Genomic DNA, 27,392 nt, shown 5'->3' on the forward strand with positions numbered 1-27,392 from the left:
AATTCGATAGTGATTTATCATAAGTGTGAGGCGGTTCATCTTTGTTAAGGACGAATTAACAAAGGAGCGAAGGATTGCACACGATATATTTTTGTGGAAAGTTCAATGCAGTTCAATCAAACACTTGTTATTTTGGGAGTTTCACATTTGTGCAAATATTGTGGTTTTTTGTAACGGGAATAATAGTTAATTTAGATTTGGGTAAGTTAATTTTTTACTATTATTATTATTATTATTATTATTATTATTATTATTATTATTATTATTATTATTATAAGCAGTATCATTATTATTTTATTTTTTCTATTTTTTTATTATTATTACTATTATAAGCAGTATCATTATTATTATTTTTATTATTATTATTATTAGTAGTATTATTACTATTACTTTTATCATTATTATTTATTTATTTATTTATTTTTATTTTTCATAATCAATAAATACTTATAATAATGAAAATTATTATTTTTATTATTATGTAAATGCAAGGCTTTTTGTTGTTTTAATTTCAATCGACATAAGCTCAGGTATTTATTATAAGTTTATGTTTTCATTATACATTTCTTCCTAGTGAAAGGGGCAACGTAATGTGTCTCACTTCACTTCGATGAAAGCGGATATAAGTCGATGAATAAACAAGTTATTTTAAAACATACGGTAATAAAATCGTAATAAAAATGTCGCAAGGGCTAATGTATCGAAACAAGTACAATATTGTTTGCCATTTTACAGAAGGTATGCATTGTAAATAGTGTTGTTTTTTATATAAATAGTTTTGATAAAACAATGCAATCTATTTAAGAAAACGTTTTTCTGGATAATCTGTTAGTTGAAATTGTTTTTAAAGATCGCTTTTTCTTGGAACACCTTACTGGATATCGATGGCACCGACCACAGTTGCAGACTCAACAAAGGACGTGGAAACAAAAAAGGCATCGCAAAGAAAGGTAGGATGGCATAGAACTTTAACAATACCGAACTTGTCGCCCCCCCCCCCCCCCCCCGCCACCGCCTCGACTAGCCAAAGATGTTTATTGATCTATCTTTGGAATAACTGACTGAATGGCCGGCCGGCCGAACAACCGAACGACCGACTGACCTATTCGATCCGACTCAAACCGACCCAGACTGACTGACAGACTGAATACAAATACGGTAAAATGTAGTTGTTTTTGTCACTTTAGTATTCCTTCCTATACAACCTCGGTGGAAAATATGTTTATATTAAGTGTTGAAACTTTGAATAATTATATTATGTGCTCGGAGAAATATTTATTATCGATGGTCCCAATTCAAAATGCCGAACTTACAAAAACACAAGTTTTCAAGAGACGTATTTTTGTTAAACATTTCTTGCACAAAATCAAATAAATATTATTTTTAACATTTTTAAAAGTGTCTCGTGATAGAGCATGTTCGTATGGAATTAATTTGACGTTAAGTTAATAAATCTGCTGTAAAATGTATCTTCGTCATTTAGACTTGCATTTATGTGATGTTTCGGCAAATTGGACAGCTAATTGTAATAGATATCGTTTCAATAGAATAAATTATTCCACTGTTTTCCATTAGATATAGCAAAGCAAGGCGTGTTTTTCTGTTTTACACGGTGGCACAGAGGTGACAACCGCAATTCTTTATTTATATTGTGACTCAGCTTAGTAACTTGTGGGAACAACTTATAAAGTTGAGGGAACAACTTCATAAGTTGTGGCTTCAACTTAATAACTTGTGGAAACAACTTTTAAAATAACTTGTGGAAACAACTAAGTACGTTGTCCCCACAACTTATTAAGATGAGACCTCAGCTTAGTAACTTGTGGCCACAACTTCCTTACTTGTTCCCAAAACTTATTAAGTTGAAGCCTCAACTTTGTAATTTGTTCATTTAACTTACTAAGTTATTCCTTCAACTTAATAACTTGCGGGAACAACTTGAGGCCTCAACTTAGAAACTTGTGGGGACAACTTCATAACTTGTTCCCACAACTTATTAGTTGTTGCCTCAACTAAATAACTTGTGGGACCTACTAAGTTGAGGCCACTACTTTAAGTTTAACCAATCAGATCGGCGTTTCATCTTTACCGTTTTATCACAATTAGTACCCCTTATACTACTAGATGCTCGGGTTCGAGCGCCGGTCTGAGCACTATCCCTGTAAGCTATAGATCCCCGATTCGAACCCTGTCTGAGCACATGCCATGTAAGCCATGGATCTCAGATTTGAGACCCTATCTGAGCAATCGCCAAGTTAGCGACTGGGCTCAGGGTTCGAACGCTGGTGTGAAAACTAGCCACATAAGCGACGGATTCCGGTTTCGAATCCAGGCCTGATAGCTCCCTTTTTGAACGATGGGTCTTTGGGTTTTAGCCCCAGTCCAAGGACTTTCCCTGTAAGCGACTGGGACCCCAGTCTGAGCATTCGCACTCTACGTAACGGGTCCCGGTTTGGAGGCCCTGCCCGAGCACTCATCCTGTGTGCTATGGGCCCCGGGCTAAAATCCCGGCTAAGTACTTACCATTTAAGCGAACGGACCCTGATCCAAGTCATAGTCTAAGCGCCGGACCCGAAAAATGCGGGATTAATAGTTACAGGGCTAGTGCTCAGACCGGCGCTCGAACCCGAACACCCATCGCTTGCAAGGCGAGCTCTTATTCCGGGACTCGAAACCAGGAAATGTTGCTTACGGAGCTAGTGCTCATTTCGGCAACCGGTCGCTTAGAAGGCGAGTGCTCAGTATGGTATGTTAGCGACGGCTGTTTGGTTCGAGTCCCTGTGTGAACCCGTAGCTTTCGGTGCGAGTGCTCAGACTGAGGTTCGCAAACGGGATCCTTCCCTTACTGGGCAAGTGGTAAGACACAGGCTTGAACCCGGGATCCATAGCTTTCAGGGCTAGTACTCAGACTGGGGCTCGAAGCCGGGACCTGTCACTGTTGGTGCACCGAGGCTCGATCTAGAGACCCAAAGCTTTCAGGGCTAATGCTCCACCGTGATTCAAACCCAGGGACCGCCGAAAACTTAGGCATCTAGCTCTCCCCACGTAAACGATGGTTCCCGGGATCGAGCCCCGGTCAGAGCAATCGCCCTTTACAAGAAGGGTCCCGGGTTCGAATCCAAAATCCATGGACAATTCTCTTATGAAGCGAGTGCTTCGGGACTCGAAACCGGGATCCGACGCTTACGTTGCTAGTTCTCAGACCAGGGATGGAATCCTGAACCCAGTCGCTAACAAGGCAAGTGCTCAAACAGGGGCTCAATCCTGGGATCCATAGCTTCGTCAATTTACCTTAAACATACATGGCTATATTGATACTTAAATAATATAATTAGCGCGCAAAATGCCGAAGTTACAATTTTTTGCAGCTTCGTCATTTTGACTTCATTCAATTGCGGTTCGTCATTACATCACATGACTTTTTTGAGCTGTTGCGATTGGTTAACTAGTTCGTTATTTTGGGGGTATATGCGCATTGATTTCCCGCTTTGCACAGTATCAAAATCGCGAAATGCCAAAAAATGTAGGTTCGGAATTTTGAATTGGGACCATCGTTATGCATTTACGCAATATACAAGTGTCGAAAACGATAAAAAAAAGTGGACTACATATACTTTAAATTTGTTGTTTTTGTGTCTGTTGATCTGTTGCTATCTAATGCAGAATCAACCATTCAATATTATAAATATGGTTCAAAAATAATTATTATAATCAAAGCAATAAATATACAACTGTTACTTCTACAAATAATACAACTACTTATGCCACTGCTACTGCTGTTGCTGCTGCTGCTCCTGCTGCTGCTACTACTACTACTACTACTACTACTACTACTACTACTACTACTACTACTACTACTACTACTACTACTACTACTACTACTGAACAAATATATACCACTGTAAAGAAATCATCGATAATCTCAAATCTTTCTCCCACCAAGGAAATTAATTTATTACATGGAGATTAGAAACGATATTGTATTCAATTTGCATTGATTAAATCACATTAAACAAGAAAAAATATAGGCTTAATAATTATTTGTCAATAGTACATTAATATGAATCAATAACAAGATGAACTTGAATACATAATTTGTGATTATTGTCAACAAATTATTGTTCATTTATTGTTCATTTACATATTTACATTGACATAAACTTATGAACGTAGAAATTATACGATGAGGTGGTACTCGTGACAAATTAAAAACCTATCAAATAAAATATCTCAACACAATTGACGCCATTTTTTCTTTGCAAGAAAATTGCAATAAATTATTATGTGGTTGTTCTCTTAAATTGAAATAATGTGTTCATGAGATTCGATACATTGATTGTTCGTGCATTATTCGTAAATCGATGTAATTGCGTATAAGAATATGCGCGAATATTGCGCGGAATATTCTTTTTTAATAATGTCAACATTTCACATAAGTAACACACATATATATGACTGAACGATATTGACTTCATTGCACGTGTTCCGTCCTGAAATGTATGAGTATAGAAATATTTCATCATGCCGGAAGTGGATTTGACGATCTATATCACACGAATGCTTAATTTCAGACTAACAAGCCGCTAATCGAAAAGCGTCGCCGGGCTCGGATCAACGACTGCTTGACTCAGCTGAAGACCATAGTGCTTGGCTCCAGCGAACAACAAGTATGTTGTTGTTGTTAATGTGTAAGGTTAAGAAATATTTAAATCGCTTCTATGATAGTGTTAACTTTTGCTAATTGATGTTTTATTGGACGCATATTGGTACCAATATGGTTATTTGAAATTCGAAATAAGTAGTTTTGTTTTTATTGCAATTCATAATCTAAGTATGAGGTTTTGAAATATGCATAAAAAGAATTTGTAGATAATATAATTCCCATTAATGTAACGTTGTGACTTTTTCTCTGATACTTAAATAATACAATTATTATATTTTTGCGATACGAATTTATAAAACCAAAGTCAAAGGACAAAAAAGCAAAAAAACAATAAATTTAATGTGGAAACTGCGGTTTTACTCGAAACAGTTAAATAGTCATCAGGTGAAATGGACTTGTTAATAATAGTCTTATAATACATGTGATTCAACTAACACAAATGTAAAATTTGGATAAGTCTACCGTCTAACATAATTTTTATTAAAGCAGGAACAGAATATAGAAACATATTTCCTTCCTCGGTAGTTAGACCAAGGACTTCAACCAAGGCGCACAATCTTACTAAAACTACACCATTAAGGTGCGGTTGAGACAAAATAAAAACAAACACTTCGAGAAATAATAATTTTGGTTCGTCGGTTAAACTTATATTATTTTAACAATTTTTTGATAAAATATAACTTTTAACTTATATAATGAATGTTCAAACGACGTGTACTTCAAGTGATGGATGATAGGCTTTAGTGATTTTCGATTGATGATAATTCACTAGGCACCTGATTTGTTTAAATTTTTCTTGGTCGATAGTGCTATAATTGATAGGTTCGTTGTTAAATGTATAATATTGAAAATACATCCACATCAAAAGTCCATGTAATGAACACGAAAGGACATGACACACGCGGCCAATTTGCAAGAAAGAGTGATCTCGACATATACAATGAAAACTGCAGTATCTTCGCTCATGTAGATAATATTAATGATGCCTTTTTTGATATTTAAACATAAAAAATGAAATGTTCTTGGACAAAAATCCATTTGATAAAAAGCGCTTGGTCTTTCATTATTCACGCAGGTTGTATTTTCGCATTTCTCAGTTGAATCCGCCTGTTGAATTATAAATATATAAACCTACAATATAAGCAATTAAATATACATACATGTCCGAAATTTCTCCTTAAAATGACATTGCAATCGGGTACAAAAGACAAAAAGACGGCAAACGCCAGACAAACAAATCGAACGCGCAACAACGTTAGTCTCTTCTTTTCTGTTATATCAGCAGAGCGATTATTCAAGTTATATTGAAATGAAAACGAACGTTAATAAAGCTTCAATTGCCTTTTCTCAATATTGTAAGAGATCGCATTTCAATAATTAACTCGCTGCACAGCGAATGATTGATTAAAAACCTCCATGTTTACATATTTAATTTCTTAAGCGTGCCAGATGAGTCTGAACGAAAAATGTAAATTTAAATTTAGCAATCGATCAAACCTGACCGATAAATGTAGAGGATAATAAAATCGCGCGACACCTGGGTATATGACCTGAACAACGAATTTTGTTTCATAAAGCAGCGTTTCACAATTGAATAATGTAAGATACGGAATAAATAATGGCTCGTGTGCTCGCATGTTCAGGTACGCGCTTACGTGGTCTCGTTGATCTGACGAGAGTTCACGTTGTATCTCATGTACTCCATATTATCACGAAGAGCGTTTAAGAAAGATCGAAGGTCCACTTGTAGAAACAGATACTATTCAAATTAGATGTAAATGAGGGATTTGAACGTGTCCGAACAAAACGGTATACGGAAAGAGCACGTGTGTGGCAATTTTAGCAAACTAAATAATTGCATTGGAAATGCGTGGTCGAGCATGTTTAGCGCCCATCAATATGATAAGTCATACTGATCACTAGTGATGCACGGAAACATTTATGTTTAGGGTAGAGAGATGGTAGTGAGCTCCATCTGGAGCTTAACAAAAAAATACGATTGACAAATGAGTTTCGATATGTCATTCGTAACCGCAAAAGGTTTCCCAATTATACACCCGTCTGATATACATTAAACAAAACGCCTTAACTTTAAAGCATAAACAATGATATAGTGCGTTTCATTTAAATTTGATACAATCTTTAGTATCCGCAGATTCTTTGGAAATCTGACATCCAGTAAGGATAAAAACACAACAAGCAACTAACGAAAAAAGGGCAGTGGAGCCGAAAAGGTTGTTATCTTACATGACAAACATGACAACCTAAAACAAATGTTTATCTTGAAAGCTTTATAGAGTTAATATTTTTCAGGCCGGTCGCACTTCCAAGTTGGAGAAGGCGGACATTCTGGAAATGACAGTGGAGTTCGTGAAATCACGATTGAACAAAGCTACGGGTAAGACAATTCATGTGTAAAAACGTGTAACGTTGAAACTAGTATACAGTCACCACTGAAAAGTTAACTGTGATATACCTTTATAATTATTAATTTGCTGATCGAATATGTTGTAAAAAGTAACATTTTCTAACGAGTTTGTCTCGGCATATGTCTTAGATGTACACAGTTTTTGAGCACCATGAAACCGGGAGCATTTTTGTAAACACCAGCATGGGCAATAAGAGAATAAATTAACATACATCTAACGTAAATGAATAAATTGTATGGAAAGCTTGATGATACTTATATTAATTTAAAATTAGTATGTTAATGAGACATGTTAACTTTGTAATTAATAAAATACATACACTCTTATATGCAATGTTTCATTTTGGTTACATGAAGCCGCTTCTACCTAATATGTATGAATACACGTAAATGTTTTTATGAGCTTTACTGGGCTAATTGTGAGGTTAGTCAAGTCACCAAATTCGATTGCTTTGCATTTAACGTTCCAAGGCGTTGACTCAAACTTTAATAATTGAATTAGTGTTTTGATTTTATAGTTTCCTTTATCGTATAATACTAGCTGTTTGTAAGAGAAATGGGTCTCCTTTTAATATTCTTGACTGTTATTATTTCTATATTTTATACTTAAATAATAATAATGTGCGGTTTTCACCGTGTTGCTTTTAAGAGGTATTGATAATTCATTATGATTACATTACATTGATCTACGTTCATGAGGACAGTTGTTAACCGAACTAAAATATTACATGATATTTTAGGCTCCGATGACCCTATTCCTCTGAAAGGGGACACGTCTATTAAGTGTGATGCAACCTATGTCGCTGGCTACTCAGAATGCCTGCACGATATCTCCAGGTTTCTAGAAGAATCTCTTGCGAACAATACCACCTTAAAAGAAAAACTCGAACGGCATGTGTGTAATAAATTGAAATTGAATATTTTTAACAATCTTTCTGATGCGTACACTACGAGCAATAACGCAGTCTGTCAAACATCCACAGGACATTCCGTGTCATCTTACAGCGATGACATGATTGATTTAAGGACAAATGGAACACATGTATCAAATGAGAAAAGCACAGGGGAGCGGATAAGTCTTAACGGCTTTCTGACTCACACTGAAACCACCGATCAACAATTAACTGCCACCGGACAAGATAGGCAGAACAGTCAGCCGATTGGATGGTTGTATGGGGAACAGGTCGTTTTGATGATGCCATTAAACCCCTCAATTGAGCATACACACGAACCGCAAACCTTCATAAATATCATACCCCTAACTAACAATTCATGTGTTTCAGTTAACTCTCAAAGAATTTATACTTTTCCAACACAAAATGCCATGTCTCAAAGTAGCATTTGCTCAGAACGCGCCCGTGACGTTTTAACGTTTTCAACACCAAACGCACAGCCACTATGTATGAATAATTCAGAATTGACCCAATATGCGGTTGTGTGTTCAAAACCAAATGCACAAACTGAATGTATGAATAGCTCAGAATGTACCCAATATGTCGCAGTGTGCTCAACCCCAAATGGACAATCAGACAGCATTGATACCACACAACGCGCTCAAGGATTGGCTTGTTCTATATATGCTCCATCTTGTAAAAGCTTGCAATTTCGCACTGCGCCTACTCACAACGCTGATACGATACCTTGCTGGCGACCATGGTGATCGTATCGATTATGTGTGGTTGTGTCTCAACATATCTGATACATATAGATTTGAAACTATATATATATATATATATATATATATATATATATATATATATATATATATATATATATATTTATTTATTTATTTATTTTTAAACATATTTATATTTGTATTTTCATTTATAAAGCTGATCATGCACGGAAACTTACTATCATAAATTTACCACGAAGTTATTAAATTCATTTTTAACATATAGGCTTAATTAGTTTTGAATTGGTAAATTACATTCACGTATTTTGGTTTAGTACTTGTTTAATCATTGAGGATACATGGACTTAACACACGGATAAGTCATTGAACACACAACAACAACAACACAAGCAAGTATAGATATCCGCGGGTAAGACGTGTTGCTTAACTATCGCATGGAAATCAGATAATTTTCTATTTATTGAACCAACCCAAAAGCAATATCCATTTGTAGTATAAAAACATGTGCAATTTAAAACATTTTTGCAATACACATTGGCAATAAATGAAATATTTCTCCTTTGAAACGATTTGTTTAAACTTTGACTTTTATTTGCAGCGCCCCATTTAATATTAATCCTGATTGTTAACAAATTACTGGATTTTAACTTAGAAAAATTTAGACATATGAAGGTCTAATAAATAACGATTACAAATCATTACACAGAATAAACATGATTTCTTGTGCATATGTGTTTATTATCATTGCGAATATAATGACATTCATAAACATAAAAACAATGCTGCAACAAGGTTTATTGATTTCAAAATAGCATAATCTTTAAAGTTGCTTTCTTATAATAAATATTACTTTTAAGTCTTTTCATATAGATGCGTATTTTAAAATTTAATCTGTATACAAATAAGTTGGGTGATAAGTAGTCATTTATATAATTTTATATACACACACATGAAAAGTTAAATGGAAAAGCTTTGTAAGAACCATGAGATTTAATGTTGCTGATCTTCAACATTTTTGACATCTTGATTACTGGTAAAATTATTCGTTTGAACCAAATGTCCGACTGACATACTTATCTCGAAACATTGGGTTAGTACAATCAGCGTTTTCATCAATCAATTTAGCTAGAATAACTGTTAACTGACTAATTAAGAAATAGAAAACCTCACTGAGGGCCATATGGTCACTATTCTGCCATTGGGCCTGAAGTGAGGTTTTCTATTTATTATATTATACCGAACATTTGTGTGCAGATACATATGATACCTCACATTAATTTTTTCTTCTTTCGTATATAAACTACACAGGTCCGTTATTTTGAATAGTGCCCTGTAAAGATGCGCGCGCATGTAATAGTGCCCACTAGAATGGCTATGTGTAAAATTTATGCAAGTTTGACATCCGAGTTATTTTTGCTTTATATACTTGGGGTAAACGCACGATTCGTTTGGCAGGTCACCAGTGTATGTTTTTTATTATTAATTACATCTTTAAAGATACAAAAATTAAATGTTATATTTGGGATTAATGTTTTGCAACAAGTTGTCTGTAATAAAAGCAGATATTTCTATATAAAATGTATCTCTATATGTGGAATACTTTACAATAAAATTGGATTTTGTGTAAAGAAGCGAAGTTTTCCGGGTCCAACTTTCGCAGGGAGACAATTCGCGCACATCAATAATACCGTACAAATTATTAATAGTAACGATTCGTATGGCAGGTCACGAGTGTGTGTGTTTTATTATTAATCGCATCTAAATATTAAAAACATGCTATATTTGGGATCAATATTTTGCAACATGTTGTCTGTGATATGCCCAGTTATCTATATATAAAATGTATCTCAATATGTGAAATGCTTTACAATAAAAATGAATTTTGTGTAAATAAGCAAATTTTTCCGTATCCAACTTTTGCAGGGAAACAACTCGCGCACAACAATAATACGGTACATATTATTAATAGTATCTAAATATTTATGAAATTTAAATTGTGTTATTAATTTTTATTTCTATTAACATTTATCTGCACAAACATGTTTGGTAAAATATAAGAAATAGAAAACCTCACTCCAGGCCCAGTTGCAAAATAGTGACCAGCCAGGCAGCACCAAATAGTATATGGATCTGCTAATAGAAGGTAATAAATGACCATGCTAAGACGTTTATGGGAAATTAAATATAGGAAAATTACGCAGTTTAATACGGCATTTGACTTTCGTTTCTCTACAAGTCAGTTTTGCACGATCTCCCTGGTTGATAAGTAGTTGTGTGAGTGAAATCGGCCATAAAGGAAATGGTTTGAACTTTGAACTATGCGTCGTTGCTCCGATGAACAATGACAAAGCTTGTTACGCCATAACGTAGAGGTCGTTTTCATCTTTTATTGTCATGTGTAGAGGCTCAGCTTTTCTATATGTAAGAATTTTAATAAAGTGTTAAAGTAAGATGAAAGTGTATTAATCGAATCATTTGTATTATATTGATCGTTTTAGAAATTGCATTTTTGTCGTGTATTTATTTTTTGTCGAACATTCTTTTTTTATTACATTTTTAAAATTCGTTCACTGTAATCTGTATTCTTTATCAGAGGACAACACGTTTATGTTAATCGTAATTCAACATTACCCCTTCTGGCTGTAAATTTACCTCAACGCGCATGAATTTTACGTTTTAGAAATCGGTCTACAAAAGGACGCTTCGTGGAGATCCTTGATGAAACGATTAATACAAATAAACGGTCATTGTAATAATATAAGCCGCGATCTATAAAATAAGTGGTTAATTTCATTTGCGTAAAATAGCGTCCCACACTAAAGTGTGCAGGCTATTCTGTGAGAACACTTTCCGGTCATATTGATTTTTTCATTCCAAACAATTCTTTCTTCTAAACAAAAATCAAGTTTAGGCGAAAGTGTGTCTTTGATTTGTCCCCACATGCTTATCTGGGACGACACTTTACGCACATGCAATAAGTCAGGTTTTCAAAAACGACGCTCATGTCATTTGTAGTGCTCGGCGGCTCTCCATAAAATGCGTAACACTTTGCGTTGTCAAACTTCCCTTGCCCTTATAAGACTATTGCGACGATCTGGTCGATAAAATAAGTAGGAACTGCATGAACTAACTCTCTTTTGCTGACTCTGTAAATTTATATTGTATAAAAATGAATATGTTTGTTGTCCTTTTTTTGTATATATTTTTACACCATATTTATTTGATATGTACCCGTTTACGTATTTTCTTGCAAATCTTCAAGACATTAAGGAAACACTGTGCCTTTTTAAATATATAATTACAACTAGGATTGATTTATGCATAATTGTATGCGCAAAATGTCATTTAATTAAGCTTGTTAACGTCATATGCAATGAAATTAAATCTCACAAAAGAAAATAGTTTTCCTATTCTAAACAAGGTAGAAATGTGTAAGTATAAATCATGTAATCGCTTTATTTTATATTGTGTTCATACGCATTTTTTGCATCTTTACTCATTCAGTTTCAAAATCAACTTGATCTTTGATCACAAATTCACATCAAATTCATTAATCAAATTCGCCCATCATCATTAATTGCTAAGTTTATGAATAAGAAGTTTGTTAAGTCGTCACGATATTAAATATTAAAGTCATTTAGCATAAAGGAAGACATTTACAATCCAATTACATTAAATTGAAACGTTTGATATGCTCGAGTAAATTAACATTTTCCTTTGCCAAAAATATTCATTTTTTGCTCTAATGAAAAATGCAATTCTACGTCGAGGTAATTGACATCGCCCGGACAAACATACCATACAGCATTGTGGTATCAATGACATTATAAAATTACATGGTCTTATTTTTTTTTTATTGGAAAAAAATTGAGAATCATGATACGCTAAATTATAAAATAAAAAAGTATTTACTGTAATCTCGTATACAGTTTCGGGGGCTTATTGGTTATGAATGTCCCATAAGCTAACTTGTGCTGGACTTTTCCGTGAAAAAGAACTTTCCGTTTTTATGAAATGTTTCGTTTAATTGAAGTCTTTTCTAACTGAAACTCCTGTTTAGGCGTGTAGTGTTGTCTGTCCCTGATTAGTTTGTACGAACTGATGCTGTCGGTAATTTGATGGGGGACGTAGTTAGAAATATCGGGTAATCCGCAATTTCATATGAGAACTAACCAACAATCAAATGACAATATAATATTGGGGAGACGGAAAACTACAACGGGCGAGGCATGGTCAGGGGTGATAACCCCAAAAAAGGGTTAGGGTAAGGGTTAGGGTTAGGGGTCTGGTTAGGGTTAGGGTTGGGTTTAGGCTAACCCAAACCCTAACCCGACCCCTAACACTAACCCAAACCCTAACCCTAACCCTCTAACCCCCCCCCCCCCCCCTGCGCAATACCATACCATGGCTCGCCCGTTGTAGTTTTCCGTCTCCCATAATATTGTTTTTGTTTTTTTCCGTTGTATAATTATTGCGGAAGAATTTGAGGAATCACAAGTAAAAGATGATACCGCTTTTATTGATATAATATGTTAGATCATCGATCGATTCGCAAACAAAGATACAAAAAAAAGTATAATCCAGCTACGATTGAACATTAATCCAAAACCTAAGAAAAACGATTTTTAAAAGTAATGTGTCAGTTTTGGGTAGTATTGTTGTGTCATTTAGTAAAGCTTGAATTATTGAATGATTAAAGTGACTGACGTCAGGCGATGTAATTTCGTCTTATTCCTGCATGGACTGTCAAAGTAGAGAATGATATCAGATAACGATAACGCACTACTAACAATTTGCTTCATCTTGAATAGTCACAGGTCAATAACGATTTGCAGCATATAACTATTTGCCAGATATAACGATTTTCCACATTAATGTTCACCAAAGTTCCATAACGACTTGCGATAGGTAACGATCTGCCACACAACGTTTCGATACAGCTTGTTAACGATTCGCCACAGGTTCTCAACGCTCAGCTACAACAGCGATTTGCCAAAGAACGATTTGCCACATGTAGATATCGTTTTGCCGCCACGCACACATCCTGGATATGTGTTGAATTCGGTAGAGAGGAACATTTGATAAAATGGATGTGATAATTACATGCAATTAAAGTAATATTTTATACTACAAACATCTTTGGAAATTGTTATCCAACAAATTGCACTTTATTGGCTGAAAATAATCGCTGCAATACGTGATCTCTTGATCGTTAAACATTTATGATTTATCATACTTTGCTATTAAATTTATTTTTCTTTCACATGTGGTCGAACGGGTTTTTTTATGAATATAACACGGTATCGGTTCGCAATATGAATTATTGGACGGGTTAACAGTTAAGGGATATAAATTTAGAGGGATATTTTCACGGTTTGGTAAATTGACAAAATTGAAAAAAGTTGTTTCAGATTCGCAAATGTTCGGTTTAGATATGATATTTGTGTGGAAACAGTATTACTGAACATTTGCCATGGTCTACTATAGCCATTATATGCATCTTTTGACGATTTAAAAACCTAAAAATTATAAAGCGTTGCAACGCGAAACGATTGAATAATTTGGAGAGTTCTGTTGTTGTCGTTTAATTTTGTGAAACTACGAAGATTGCTTATATAACGTATAAAATACGCATCTTAGTATGCTTGGCAGGATAGCTCAGTTGGCTTACGCGTTTTTACTTCAGGATCCCGGGGGTCACTGGTTAGAGCCCTGGTGCGGGCTACTTTTTATTTCCTTTTTTAAATTTTATTTTTGATTTTTTACTGGAGCTTTTAAATTGAATGTTTACATTTATCAATATAAAGCATTAAATGACAAACTTTAAAACATGCCAAAATATGTAAAAAGGCCCCTTTAATATCAATTAAAGGATAACTATTTCATTGGCGCTGTAGGAAACAGAGGTTACGCAGTAACTTTTTCGATGCAATAATTGTCAAGTTCCTTTCGCAATAACTTTAAATTATGCAATATCTGTACCACGGAGTATAGAGACACAACTCCTGGCACGATCGCCTTTTGAGGGCTTAGAAGACAAAGCAACACACGTGTCTTGTATAATAAAATTCGTCACTTTATTGATTGACGCCAAGAGATGTTAAATGACGTACAGACGACGAAGATGTTAAGACTCGAAGACGGTTATCTGCAAATAACAATGTTACCTAGACATACAACAGCATTCATTCAGACACATGCATTATATAAAATACATGATTTAACAAAGGTTGTATAGGTCATGATACAAAGAATATCGCATGAATACATAATTGTACATTCATACAGATCACACTTATACAATCAATCAATTAACATATAACACTATGTGGTTTTCCTGCCCTTTACCAAAAATCTAATCTTATAGAGATATCAAAAATTTACTGATAAAATATTAGGAATACTAGCTATAAGGAAAATTAATTTTCGTATAAAGCTGACAATTATGAGGTAACAAAAATATTACTTACTGCATATTGCTATCTGTAGTCCCCAAAAATGATTAACAGTCGTGCCAGACCCACTAGTTTCAGAGTCTACTAGCACATGAGTGACCAACCTACTTGTTTCAAGGTTTTAAGTACACTGAAGAGTTGGGCGACTTGCAATAGAAATTCAAATAATTAATACGCATGAGTTCTAGGCCTGACCAGTCGAAGTTCAAGAATGGGCCCTAAACATCAGATCTAATTATAACTTATTTGGAGCATCCCTGCTCACCTTGGAATGCCCTGTCTCTGTTAATTCTTACAACAACAGTGACACTAGCAGAGGTTGCAGCTCGGTGAAACTGTCATTTTAATTAAAAATTATGGCCCTAGCAGACATGGGAAATGAACACAACACGCCCATTTATCTGTCCACCCATGACAGGTGGTTCCTGCAAGTCTTAGTCTCTCACAGGCGCCTTTGATGCCGTATATCTAGATTTTTTGAAGATGTAATGTTAAATGCTCAGGAACATTAGAATCACGAGGTTGAACAATTCTATACGCTACTTGATTCAGTATCACAACCATGCGGTCACATAGAGCATGTCAGCAATTATGAAATGTCACATCTTTTATCTATACAAAACTTATCTGGTAAGCCATATTCGTAAGAAAAGACCCTTTTATAAAGCACCCTTTTTACCAACTTGTTTCATTATCTCAGATTTTTCCCACATGGGATCAATTTGTAGATTATAATGTTGTATTCTCTGCGAAATTGTAAAGCAGAAAATCAAAACACTGCACACATATTTCTTTTAATAAAACTTCACATAAAACCATCGAAAAATATGCACACGTACATGTTAAATAATTATGTAAAAATAAGATGTCGTGGATCTTTCTGATGGCCATGAATTAATCATTTTTTTATTATATGTGCTTAAAAAATAAGCATATTTTCTAAGAAGTTGCCGCTTACCAAACAATTACAAACAACAAAGAAATAACGACAATAAAAGCAAAACAAGATTTATTAATTTTAAACGCGTTAACATAAATTCGAAATTCATTGTGTCTTTAAATTGATGGTAGTTGAAACTTCTAAAAAAGAAAAGTTCGTAAATAACTTATTAAAAAAAAACAGTTTCTTCTGTAATGCAATAACGCAATTTAGTTGGTTAACTTGTAAATGCTCATTAGGTACGATATTTGTGTCAAAAACCCATTTGATGGGGACGCTCGTTTTCCACTATCATCTATCAAATGTTCGTTCATAAAAAGAATATGTAAACTATTTAACGATCTCGCACTTAATTGATTTCGCTTGTATTTCTTCAGATCGCGTGAAAGCTTTTCTGAATCGAATTTGCAAAACACCTTTGAATTGCATTTAAACCATAAAATGAACAAATTGATCTTGTGGTAGATCGGAAGAGTATTGAAGGTCCGGGTTGATTAAACCTATGCTTCAACACAAAATACGTTCAATGTTATAATAAAAAGTCGAAAAACGTATTTATTATCTTCAGCATACTTGATTCAACGTGCGTGCAAGAATGGCTTAGTAGAGTGTTTTGTTGAAAGTGGATCTTTTATGTCGAATTGAAAGGAACAAATAAAAAGGATTAGATATAAAGCTATTTCCCGACACAAAATCTTATCTTAATTCAATTTTTAATTAAAATAAATATCGAAAGAAATATACAAGATTTCAATATTTTTTTAGCCTTTTAATGAATAAAGAAATACAACAATTTAATTAAATGTTGCAATCTGCACGTTACAGTTTAGTTATGGCTTTCATAATTAACAACAACTTAATTCAACAGAACAATATGCTCGTAAAAATGTGATTCCCATAATGGTATCTTTCAAGTGACGTGTAATTTAAGAACGCGGTTTAGTATTGCAGTACAATTTTCATAATTGCAGTACTCAGTTTATTATTGCAGTGCAAAGTTCATTATTGCATGTCACCGTTCATTATTTGCAGTACACAGTTCATTATTGCAGTACATGTTCATTACTGCAGTACACAGTTCATTATTGCAGTACACAGTTCAATATTGCAATACACAGTTCAATATTGCAACACACAGTTAATTATTGCAATACACAGTTCATTAGTGCAGCATTCAGTTCATTATTGCCGTACACAGTTCATTATTGCAGATACCAGTTCATTATTGCAGTACACAGTTCATTATTGAAGTACACAGTTCATTATTGCAGTACACAGTTCCTTATTGCAGTTCAATATTGCAATACACAGTTAATGATTGCAATACACAGTTCATTAGTTCAGCATTCATATCATTATTGTCGTACACAGTTCATTATTGCAGTACGCAGTTAATTGAAACGCTCAGTAAAACAGCTTACAACAAGAGTACAATAGTCGCAAAAAACCGCCCGTCAGTAAAATATGTTTCAAAATCAGATAAAACAACGAAAGCCGTTTATTCCGAGCTTCAAAGGGACGCCATTTTACAATTTATCTTGTAACACAAGTTATAATATTTGACGTGATCGGATATGCAAATGAGCCACGCAGTGTGGAAAGGGGTTTCATGCATGTGCGTAAATTGTCGTCCCATATTAGCTTCACGCCGGGTATGCGAATACTTCGTTGACGGATGGCACTTCACTAACAGAGAACAACAAACGCCACGCGCGAGAGGTAAGTTCCTCTGTTTTATTTAAAGTTATATCCTAAAGATTAGTTTTTAAGACAAGACACATGGTCGAGATGATAAATGGTGTATCCTTTTGTATTGGGAATACACAATTTCACGGAAGAATGGTACAGTTTTGCCCCAAAAATAGAAAATTCGACCGGAAAACAGCATAAACTGGATGAACAGTAAACATTTTAACAAAATAAAACTACTTAGAATTATTGCAAGAAAGTGTTTGCTATTCCAGCATGTAGAGGAATCACTGTGCTTCAAATACTGAAATTGTGATAGTATTCAATGAAATATAAACAAATATAGTGCATGTTGTAATAGGTGGCATACATAAAGTTGCAGGCACTTTGTTTACCGATAAAGGGCACTTCAGATTACGGAGACTTTCAACAAAGCGGGCACTCTAATAACTGAGTTTTATCTTCTACCTTAAATGCATTTATTTATATTATCGCTATTCATACGAAACATTTTGAAAATATATTTTTCAAAAATCACATTACTATAAATTTATACTATGTTTATTATAATTGCAATTTTCAAATAAGATAATATTTATTATTAAATAAATGAACTTGTTTTTTTATTGGTCACTTGAGATTCAGAGAAAAGAAAATACAACGGATAATGCGGATCAACACAATCGTGTTTTATTTTACTTATAGCAGGGCTCTAGATAACGGTAGTGAAGTGGTCTTTATGAGGCAAATACACATTTGTTCTTCATAAAATCCTATGTCGGTTGTGCTTATTTGAATCGCATCATCCAGACGATACTTATGCGTAGCAACAAAATTAAAAAGAGAATGGTAAAACTCCCTTAATTTTGAGCCCTGCTTATAGGGAGCACTTCCCTTTACGCGACGCTAACGTTTGCTCGAAGTGCGATTCACCTGACCCTAAATCACTGTATTGGTTGAGTTTAAAGAAACACGGGTAAATTAAATCGTAAAAACAACTGATTCTGGAAAAAAGGAATGCGTACATAAAATGTTTAAATGTCATATTATGGAGTCAGTACTTAGTATACCCCCACAAACGAAGTTTAGGGTGCTATATAGGATAGAACTTGTCTGTCGTTTTCGGCATTGAGACAAAAAGTTCCAATAGAATTTCGGACCTGCATCGCTGCTGATATTAATCTCTGAGATGCAGTTTAAGCAGAGTGATTATTCATGACATGCTATCTAATATATAAGTAAATAGCCTTAGTACCTTCATTTGGACATAAAGATAAATGCTTTAGATCAACCGTTTAGAACGTAATTTAAAATATATGGTCATATAGATTTTACTCATTAGACATATCCAATTTGTTTAACATTTATCTTTCACATGTATACTAAATCATAATCATATTTCAAAGGGATAAGAACATGCTTCGGTAATTCGTTTTTTATTTGCGTACTAAGTACATACATTTTTATTTATTGCCTGCTTACTTTAACAGTATTCCACAGCGAATTCTGCATTTTTTATTCACAAACAACAAGTGTGTTATATCTGGAAAAAAAGTGTGTAGATGTCGGGAAACGAAGTGCCATTGTCTTTTAGATGATCGGTAAACGAAGTGCAGATGAAAAATGTGCATGCGACTCTTAAAACATTTGAATTTTCTCAAATACATATGTACACTAAAATGTAACATGTTGTTACATTACTGGATATATTGATCTTTTATTTCGAATAGTAAGCACGTTCTTGATTTATTTCCAAGTATGTTTATTTTGTTAAAATATGTACTGATCATTCAATTCATGCTGAATATCGATGGAATTTTATCGGTTTTTTTAATAATTCACCGTTTTTCCGCGAATTTCTTTCTTCGCAATACGAAGTGCTATACCATTAATCACCCAAACAATGTTCTGTGTCTAAAAACCAAATAAACAGAACATTAATACAAAAAAAGCTGAATAACTCACCTCTCGCGCGTGGCTTTTGTTGTTCTCTGTTAGTGAAGTGCCATCCGTCAACGAAGTATTCGCATACCCGGCGTGAGCTTGTGCAGTCCGCACAGGCTTATCAGGGACGACAATTTCCACCGTAACTGAATTTTTGCGAAGAAGAGACTTTCGTTAGAAGAAAAAATATCACAAAAGCGGAAATTGTCGTCCCGGATCAGCCTGTGCGGACTGCACTGGCTAATCTGGGACGACACTTTACGGACATGCATTAAACCCCCTTTTCTCAGACCCAATATAAATTCATATATATATGAATATAAAATATTTAATATGTATATCTCCCCGATTTCTTTAAAGCAGATTCCTAAACATCCTTTATAATGATTTAAACCATCAACTTCGCAATTAATCAATCAATACAACTACATGTACGTTGAAATACCTATCTTATATGTATACTGGCATGCGAAAGTCGCGAGATATCGCGTGAATGAAAGGTACGTAAAAGGCTTCGATTCGATAGTGATTTATCATAAGTGTGCGAAGTCACAAGTTTGTTCAGGACGAATAAACAAAGGAGAACGGGATTGCAAACGCTAGATTTGTGTCGAAAGTGCAAAGCAAACAATTATTATTTAGGGTTGCATTTGTGCAAATAATTGAACATTGTGGTTTTGTTACGGGAATAAATAGTTTATTAAGTTCTGAATAAGTTAAATTTATACTAAATTATATTTCTTTTTCTTCTTCTTCTTCTTCTTCCTTCTTCTTCTTCTTCTTCTTCTTCTTCTTCTTCTTCTTCTTCTTCTTCTTCTTCTTCTTATTATTATTATTATTATTATTATTATTATTATTATAATTATTATTATTATTATTATTTTATTCTTCTTCTTCTTATTATTATTATTATAATCATCATGTTTATTTTTTTATTATGTCCTTGTTAGTGTTGTTGTTGTTTATATTTCAATCAACATAAGCTAATGTATTTATTATCATTTTATTTTTTCATCATGCATTTCTTCGTAGCGAAAGGGGTAACATGGTATGACTCATTTCACTTTTGATAAAAGCGGAAATAAGTCGATGAATAAACAATTTATTTTAAAACATACGGTAATAAAATCGTAATAAAAATGTCGTTAGGGCTAATGCATCGAAACACGATCTATATTATTTGCCATTTTAAAGAAGGTTTTCATGGTAAATCTATCTATTTAAGAAAACGATTTTCGAGAAAATCTGTAAGTTAAAATCGTTTTTACAGACCGCCTTTTCTTGGAACATCTTACTTAATATCGATGACAACCACAGTTGCAGACTCAACAAAGGACATACAAACAAGAAAGGCATCTCAAAGAAAGGTAGCTAGGCATAAAAGTAAGACAAGACCAAACTGGTCGCCATCCCTTGTCCCCCCCCCCCCCCCCACACACACACACCGCCTCGACTTACCAAAGATGTTTATTGATAGATTTTGGACTAACTGACTGAATGAATGACCGGCCGCCCGAACAACCGGACGGACGGCTGACCGACGTAATTCGACTCAATCCGACCCAGACTTACTGACAGACAAACTAAAAAAATACGATAAAATTGAGTTGTTTTTGTTACTTTAGTATTCCTTCCTGTACAACCTCGCTAGAACATATACTTATATTAAGTGTTTAAACTTAAAATAAACATAGCATGTGCTCGGAGAAAAATTTATTATGCATTTACGCAATATACAAGTGTCAATAACGTTAAAAAAGTGGACTTAAGATACTTTAAAGTTTTTGTTTTTGTGTCTGATGATCTGTTGTTGTCTCAAGCAGAATCAATCGTTCATTATTATATTTATGGTTCAATAATAATTATTATGATAAAAACAATAAACAAACAGCTGTTACTACTACTTCTACTACTACTACTACTACTACTACTACTACTTCTACTACTACTACTACTACTACTACTACTACCACTACTACTACTACTACTACTACTACTACTACTACTTCTACTACTACTACTACTACTACTACTACTACTACTACTACTACTACTACAACTACCACTACTACAACTACTACTACTACTACTACTACTACTACTACTACTACTACTACTACTACTACTACTACTACTACTACTACTACTACTACTACTACTACTACTTATACTACTACTACTACTACTACTACTACTACTACTACTACTACTACTACTACTACTACTACTACTACTACTACTACTACTACTACTACTACTACTACTACTAGTACTACTACAACTACTACTACTACTACTACTACGATGAGGTGGTACTCGTGACAACGTTAAAATCTACTCAATAAAATATATCAACAATTATGACGCTATTTTTTCTTTGCGAGAGAATTGAAATAAATAATCATGTTCATGTGGTTGTGATCTTAAATTGAAACAATGTGTTAATGACATCGATACATTGCTCGTTCGTACATTATTCGTAAATCGATGTATTGCTTATAAGAATATGCGCGAATATTGCTCGGAATGTGTTTAAATGTCATCATTTCATTTAAGTAACAAACATACCAGTATATATGACTGAACGATATTGACTTCATTGCACGTGTTTCCGCCCTGACATGTATGAGTATACAAATATTGTTTTTATACTGGAAGTGGATTTGAAGATCTATATCACACGAATGCTTACTTTCAGACTAACAAGCCGCTGATCGAAAAGCGTCGCCGGGCTCGGATCAACGACTGCTTGACTCAGCTGAAGACCATCGTGCTTGGCTCCAACGAACAACAAATATGCCTTCTGCCGTTTTAGTGTTATCAAAATAGTGTTTATGTAAGTGTTAATAAACCTCGTATTAAATCACGTGTTAGCTGTGTTTATTGCTACATATGGATGCTTTTTAATACTTATATAATCATGAAGGTAAGACATGTATTGTAATTTGAAGGATCATACAACATAACAGTGCGAATTCAAACCACGTATAATTTAAGAAGCAACGGCACAATTGAGATTTATAGATGTACTTGTATAATTTATGTCAGCATATAGTCTATATTAAACAAAACAAACAGCATACTGTGAGGGGTAAAGGAGCTTTATTCTACAAACTAACTAACAAACTCCTACTAATTTAGCGCGCGCAATGTTAAGTTTAAATCATACGCATAAATACACAAAACAATAGTGCGCATACCGTTGTAAAATACAAATACAGTGTATCTTAATTTGACAAAACATAATCTTATGTAATAAACAATTACAATACATATAAAAGTTCAAAATGTCCAAACCCTAAAGTAGGATAATAGGAGTAGGAAAAAGTCAAATTTGAACTGTGCTGAGAATAGTCATACAATTGTTTGCATATCCCTTACACAATTAAGTCGCGTTTGTAAATCGTCACTGATAAATGATTGATAACACGTGGATTTCCAATCTCCTAACAGTTGGATAGTAGTAGCTGACATGACATTCTTGTAACAAAAAGATGCTCCGCGTCTCTGAAACGAATGTGTTCCAATTTTGTCGGGGTCAGCGCCGCTTCGACTTAGACAATCTCTAACACGAGCAATAAAAACGTCATCGCGTAGAGGCATTGCAAGTAGCCTTGTTCATAATAGACAAAAGCGGGGCAAGCAGTGTTTGCACATTTGGTCAACTCGAAATAGTGATAAATAGCCTAGGCTGGACAATAACGATTGTCTGCCATGCGTGTTAATTGGCACCTCGAAGATCCGCGATTGGTATTGAATAACTTTGCTTCCAACGAATTGACACTGCAAGTTTGTAGTGTTTAAACGATATTAAGAAACTTAATACCACATCAGTAAAATTTAAAAACAATTATAATTTCGAAATATAATAATAATTATAATTTCGTAGGAGCACACACTATACATTCGAATCACAAAATGGAACTGATTTGTTTTTAATTTTCTTGGTCGACAGTGTTATAATTTATAGACTCGTTTTTAAATATATTACATTGAACAAACAACAATATCAAAAATCCATGTAATGAACACGAACGGACAAGACACATAATTATTATGGTCTATTTTTCTTAAAAGAATGATCTCGATATTATAACATCTAAATATGGTCTTTTTTATTTCTTAATAATGCCCAACAGAATACACTTTTCTAGGACAAAAGTCCATTTGATAAAAAAGCGCAAAGTCTTTTATTATTTACGCAGGTTGTGTTGTTTGCATTTCTCAGTTGAATTCGTCTGTCGAATTATAAATATATTAATCTACAATAAACCTACAATACAAGCAATTAAATATACATGCATGTCCAAAATTTATCCTTACAAATACTTTCTCTGTCGCCATCGGGTATACAAACTGAACGCGAAACCACGTTTCAGCACCTACTACTTTTATAACAGCAAAGCGATTATTCTCGTTATATTGAAATGAAAACAAACGTTTATGTAGCTTTAATTGCTTTTTCTCAACATTGTGCGAGATCGAATTTCAATAATTAAATCGCTGCACAGTGAATGATTGATTAAACATATCCATGTTTACAGATTTATTTTCTTACGCGTACCAGATATGTAACAACAAAAATGTAAATTTAAATTTAGCAATCGATCAAACATGACCGATAACAGGGGAGGATAATAAACTCGCACGACACCTGTGTACATAGCCTGAACAACGAATCTTGTTTCATAAAGCAGCGCTTCACAATTGAAGAATGTAAGATACAAAATAAATTATGGCTCGTGTGCACGCCTGTTCGGGCACGCGCTGACGTGATCTCGTTTATCTGACGAGAGTTTCACGCTGTATCTTATGTACTCCAAATTATCATGAAGAGCGTTTAAGAAAGATCGGAGGTCCACTTGAATAAACAGATACTATTCAAATTAGATGTTAATGATGGATTTGAACGTGTCCTAACAAAACGGTATTCGGAAAGAGCACGTGTGTGGCAATTTTAGTAGACTAAATAATTGAATTGGAAAGGCGGGTTGCTTGCAAGGATATAATCCACACATTGTGTAAGTTGAACGAGGTTTAACGGTTTCAACACATTGTGTTTAAGTTGAATGAGGTTTAACGGTTTCGATACATTGTGTAAGTTGAACGAGGTTTAACGGTTTCATTGTGTAAGTTGAACGAGGTTTAACGGTTTCGATATGTCCATCGTAACCGCAAAGAGTTTCCCGATTATACACCCGTCTGATTCACATTTGAACAAAACGCCTTTACATTTAGACAAAGAAAATGTCTACATAGTGCGTTTCACATAAATTTGATACGATTTTAAGGATCCGCAGATTCTATGGAAATCTGTCATCCAGTAAGAATAAAAGCACAACAACTAACGAAACAAGGAAAGTGGAGCCGATGAAACGAATATGTCACTTGCATGACAAAACATGACAACCTAAAACAAATGTTTATATAAAAAAGCTTAATATATAGTTAATATTTCAGGCTGGTCGCTCTCCAAGATTGAGAAGGCGGACAGTCTGGAGATGACAGTGGAGTTCATGAAATCACGATTGAACAAATCTACGGTTAAGACAATGAATGTGTAAAAAGGTGAAACGTTGAAAAAAGTACTAGTATACCGTCTTAACTTAAAAGTTGACTGAGTTAGACATTTTAGAAATGGCTCTCCTTTTAATATTCTCAACTATTATTATTTTATATTTTATACTTAAATAATGTAAATGTGTTTTTAACAGTGCTACTTTTTATGAGGTATTGATTACACATTATATTAACATTTTATGGATCTTCCTACATGAGGACACTTGTAATCAGAACTAAAATAATACATGATATTTTAGGCTCCGAGGAACCTATTCCTCTGAAAGGGGACACGTCTATTAAGTGGGATGCCACCTATGTCGCCGGCTACTCAGACTGCCTGCACGAGATTTCCAGGTTTCTATAAGAATCTCTTACGAACAATTCCACCTTAAAAGACAGACTCGAACGGCATGTGTGTGATAAATTGAATTCGAATATTGTTCCCAATCGTTCTGATAACGCAGTCTGTCAAGCATCCCCAGGACATTTCGTACCATCGCAGTCTGTCAAGCATCCCCAGGACATTTCGTACCATCGCAGTCTGTCAAGCATCCCCAGGACATTCCGTACCATCGCAGTCTGTCAAGCATCCCCAGGACATTTCGTACCGTCGCAGTCTGTCAAGCATCCCCAGGACATTCCGTACCATCTTGCTCCGAAGAAGTGATGGATTTAAGGAGAAGTGAAACACATGTATAGAAAGACAAAAACAAAGGGGAGCTGATAAGTCTTAACGATTTTCTGAATGACACTTAAACCACCGATCAGCAGTTTACTGCAATAGGACAAGATCTGCAGAATAGTCAGCCGATTGGATGGATTGGGTGGTTAAATGGGGACCAGATCGTTTTGATGATGCCATTAACCCCCTCGTTAGAGCCTACACAACAACAACAAACCTTCAGACAAATCCACAGGTTCTAAACGATTCGCCACAGGTTCTGAACGAATAGCCACAACAGCGATTATCCTTATGTTCATAACGATTCGCCGCCACGCAAACATCATAGATATGTGTTGAATCTGGTAGCAAGGAACATTTAATTAAAGTTGATGCGATAATCACATGCAATTAAAATTATATGTTGTACGACAAACACCTTCAGAAATGTTTATTCAAAATATTTGCACAAATATTAAAAATGATAATTATAAAACAATAATTATGCTGAAAATAATTGCAGCAAAACATTATCTCTGAATCTTCAAACATTTATGATTTATCATAATTTACTATTTTAATTTTTATTTCACATTCGATCGAACAATTATATTTATAAATATTTCACGGTTATATCGGTACGCATTATGTGATTATTGGACTGATTCAAAGTTACGGGAATAAAAATTAGATATTATTGCAACCTTTATTATGTTCAGGTTTTTAAATCGTCAAAAGATGCAAGAAATTGATAGTTTATAGCATGGTAAATGTTCAGTATTACTGTTTCCTCATAAATATAATAACTACAACGACATTTTTTTTTATAGTTTGTCAATCTACCAAAACGTGTAAGGTCCCTTCAATTACTAAGACACAGTTTCTTCGGTAATGCAATAACACAATTAAGTTGGTGTACTCGTGAATGCTCTAAATGTTCGTTATGTACAATACTTATGTAAACAACCCATTTGATGGGAACGCTCGTTTTCCAATAATATTTATAAAATGTTTGTTAATAAGAAGAACTTGTGCACTATTGAATGATCTCGCGCTTAATTGATTTCACTTGTATTTCTTCAGATCCCGTGAAAAATGTTTTTTTTCTTATCAAATTTGCAAAACACCTTTTAAGTGCATTTAAACCATAAAGTGAACAAATTTATCGTTTGTTGGATCGAAAGAGTTCTTAGGTTCTGGTTGATTAAACGTATGCTACCCCAAAACATACGTTCAATGTTATACGAAAGTCGAAAAACGTTTTTATTATCTTCAGTTAAATTGTTTTACGTGCGTGCAAGTATTGCTTATTACACTGTATAGTGTTTTGTTGCATGTTGAATGTGTAGCAAATTGGCCTGTAACGTCGAATTGAGAGGTACAAGTAAAATTATTATATATAAGGCTATTTCCC

The 27,392-nt window shown here is 34.3% G+C and overlaps 1 protein-coding gene across 2 annotated transcripts; it reads left to right on the forward strand.

Moving 5' to 3' along the window:
• On the forward strand, positions 1–26,621 carry LOC127842366 (transcription factor HES-4-like). 2 transcript variants are annotated; one of them, XM_052371830.1, is made up of 5 exons: positions 1–201; positions 851–950; positions 4,572–4,667; positions 6,977–7,061; positions 25,575–26,621. In XM_052371830.1, the coding sequence occupies exons 2-5, from the start codon at positions 885–887 to the stop codon at positions 25,679–25,681; spliced, it is 354 nt and encodes a 117-aa protein (XP_052227790.1). In that variant the 5' UTR covers positions 1–201; positions 851–884; the 3' UTR covers positions 25,682–26,621. The 2 variants fall into 2 exon arrangements, with proteins under 2 accessions (XP_052227790.1, XP_052227789.1); XM_052371829.1 differs by lacking the exon at positions 25,575–26,621 and adding an exon at positions 7,832–9,453.
• Positions 26,622–27,392: the final 771 nt, after the last annotated feature.

Source organism: Dreissena polymorpha, chromosome 8, assembly GCF_020536995.1.
Source record: "Dreissena polymorpha isolate Duluth1 chromosome 8, UMN_Dpol_1.0, whole genome shotgun sequence".
NCBI classification, from domain to species: domain Eukaryota; kingdom Metazoa; phylum Mollusca; class Bivalvia; order Myida; family Dreissenidae; genus Dreissena; species Dreissena polymorpha.

Coding starts and splice junctions, on each gene's coding strand:
- LOC127842366 (XM_052371829.1), top strand. CDS start 885: ATGGCACCGACCACAGTTGCAGACTCAACAAAGGACGTGGAAACAAAA. Junction 951..4,571: donor AAAAGGCATCGCAAAGAAAG/GTAGGATGGCAT, acceptor GCTTAATTTCAG/ACTAACAAGCCGCTAATCGA. Junction 7,062..7,831: donor ACGATTGAACAAAGCTACGG/GTAAGACAATTC, acceptor ATGATATTTTAG/GCTCCGATGACCCTATTCCT.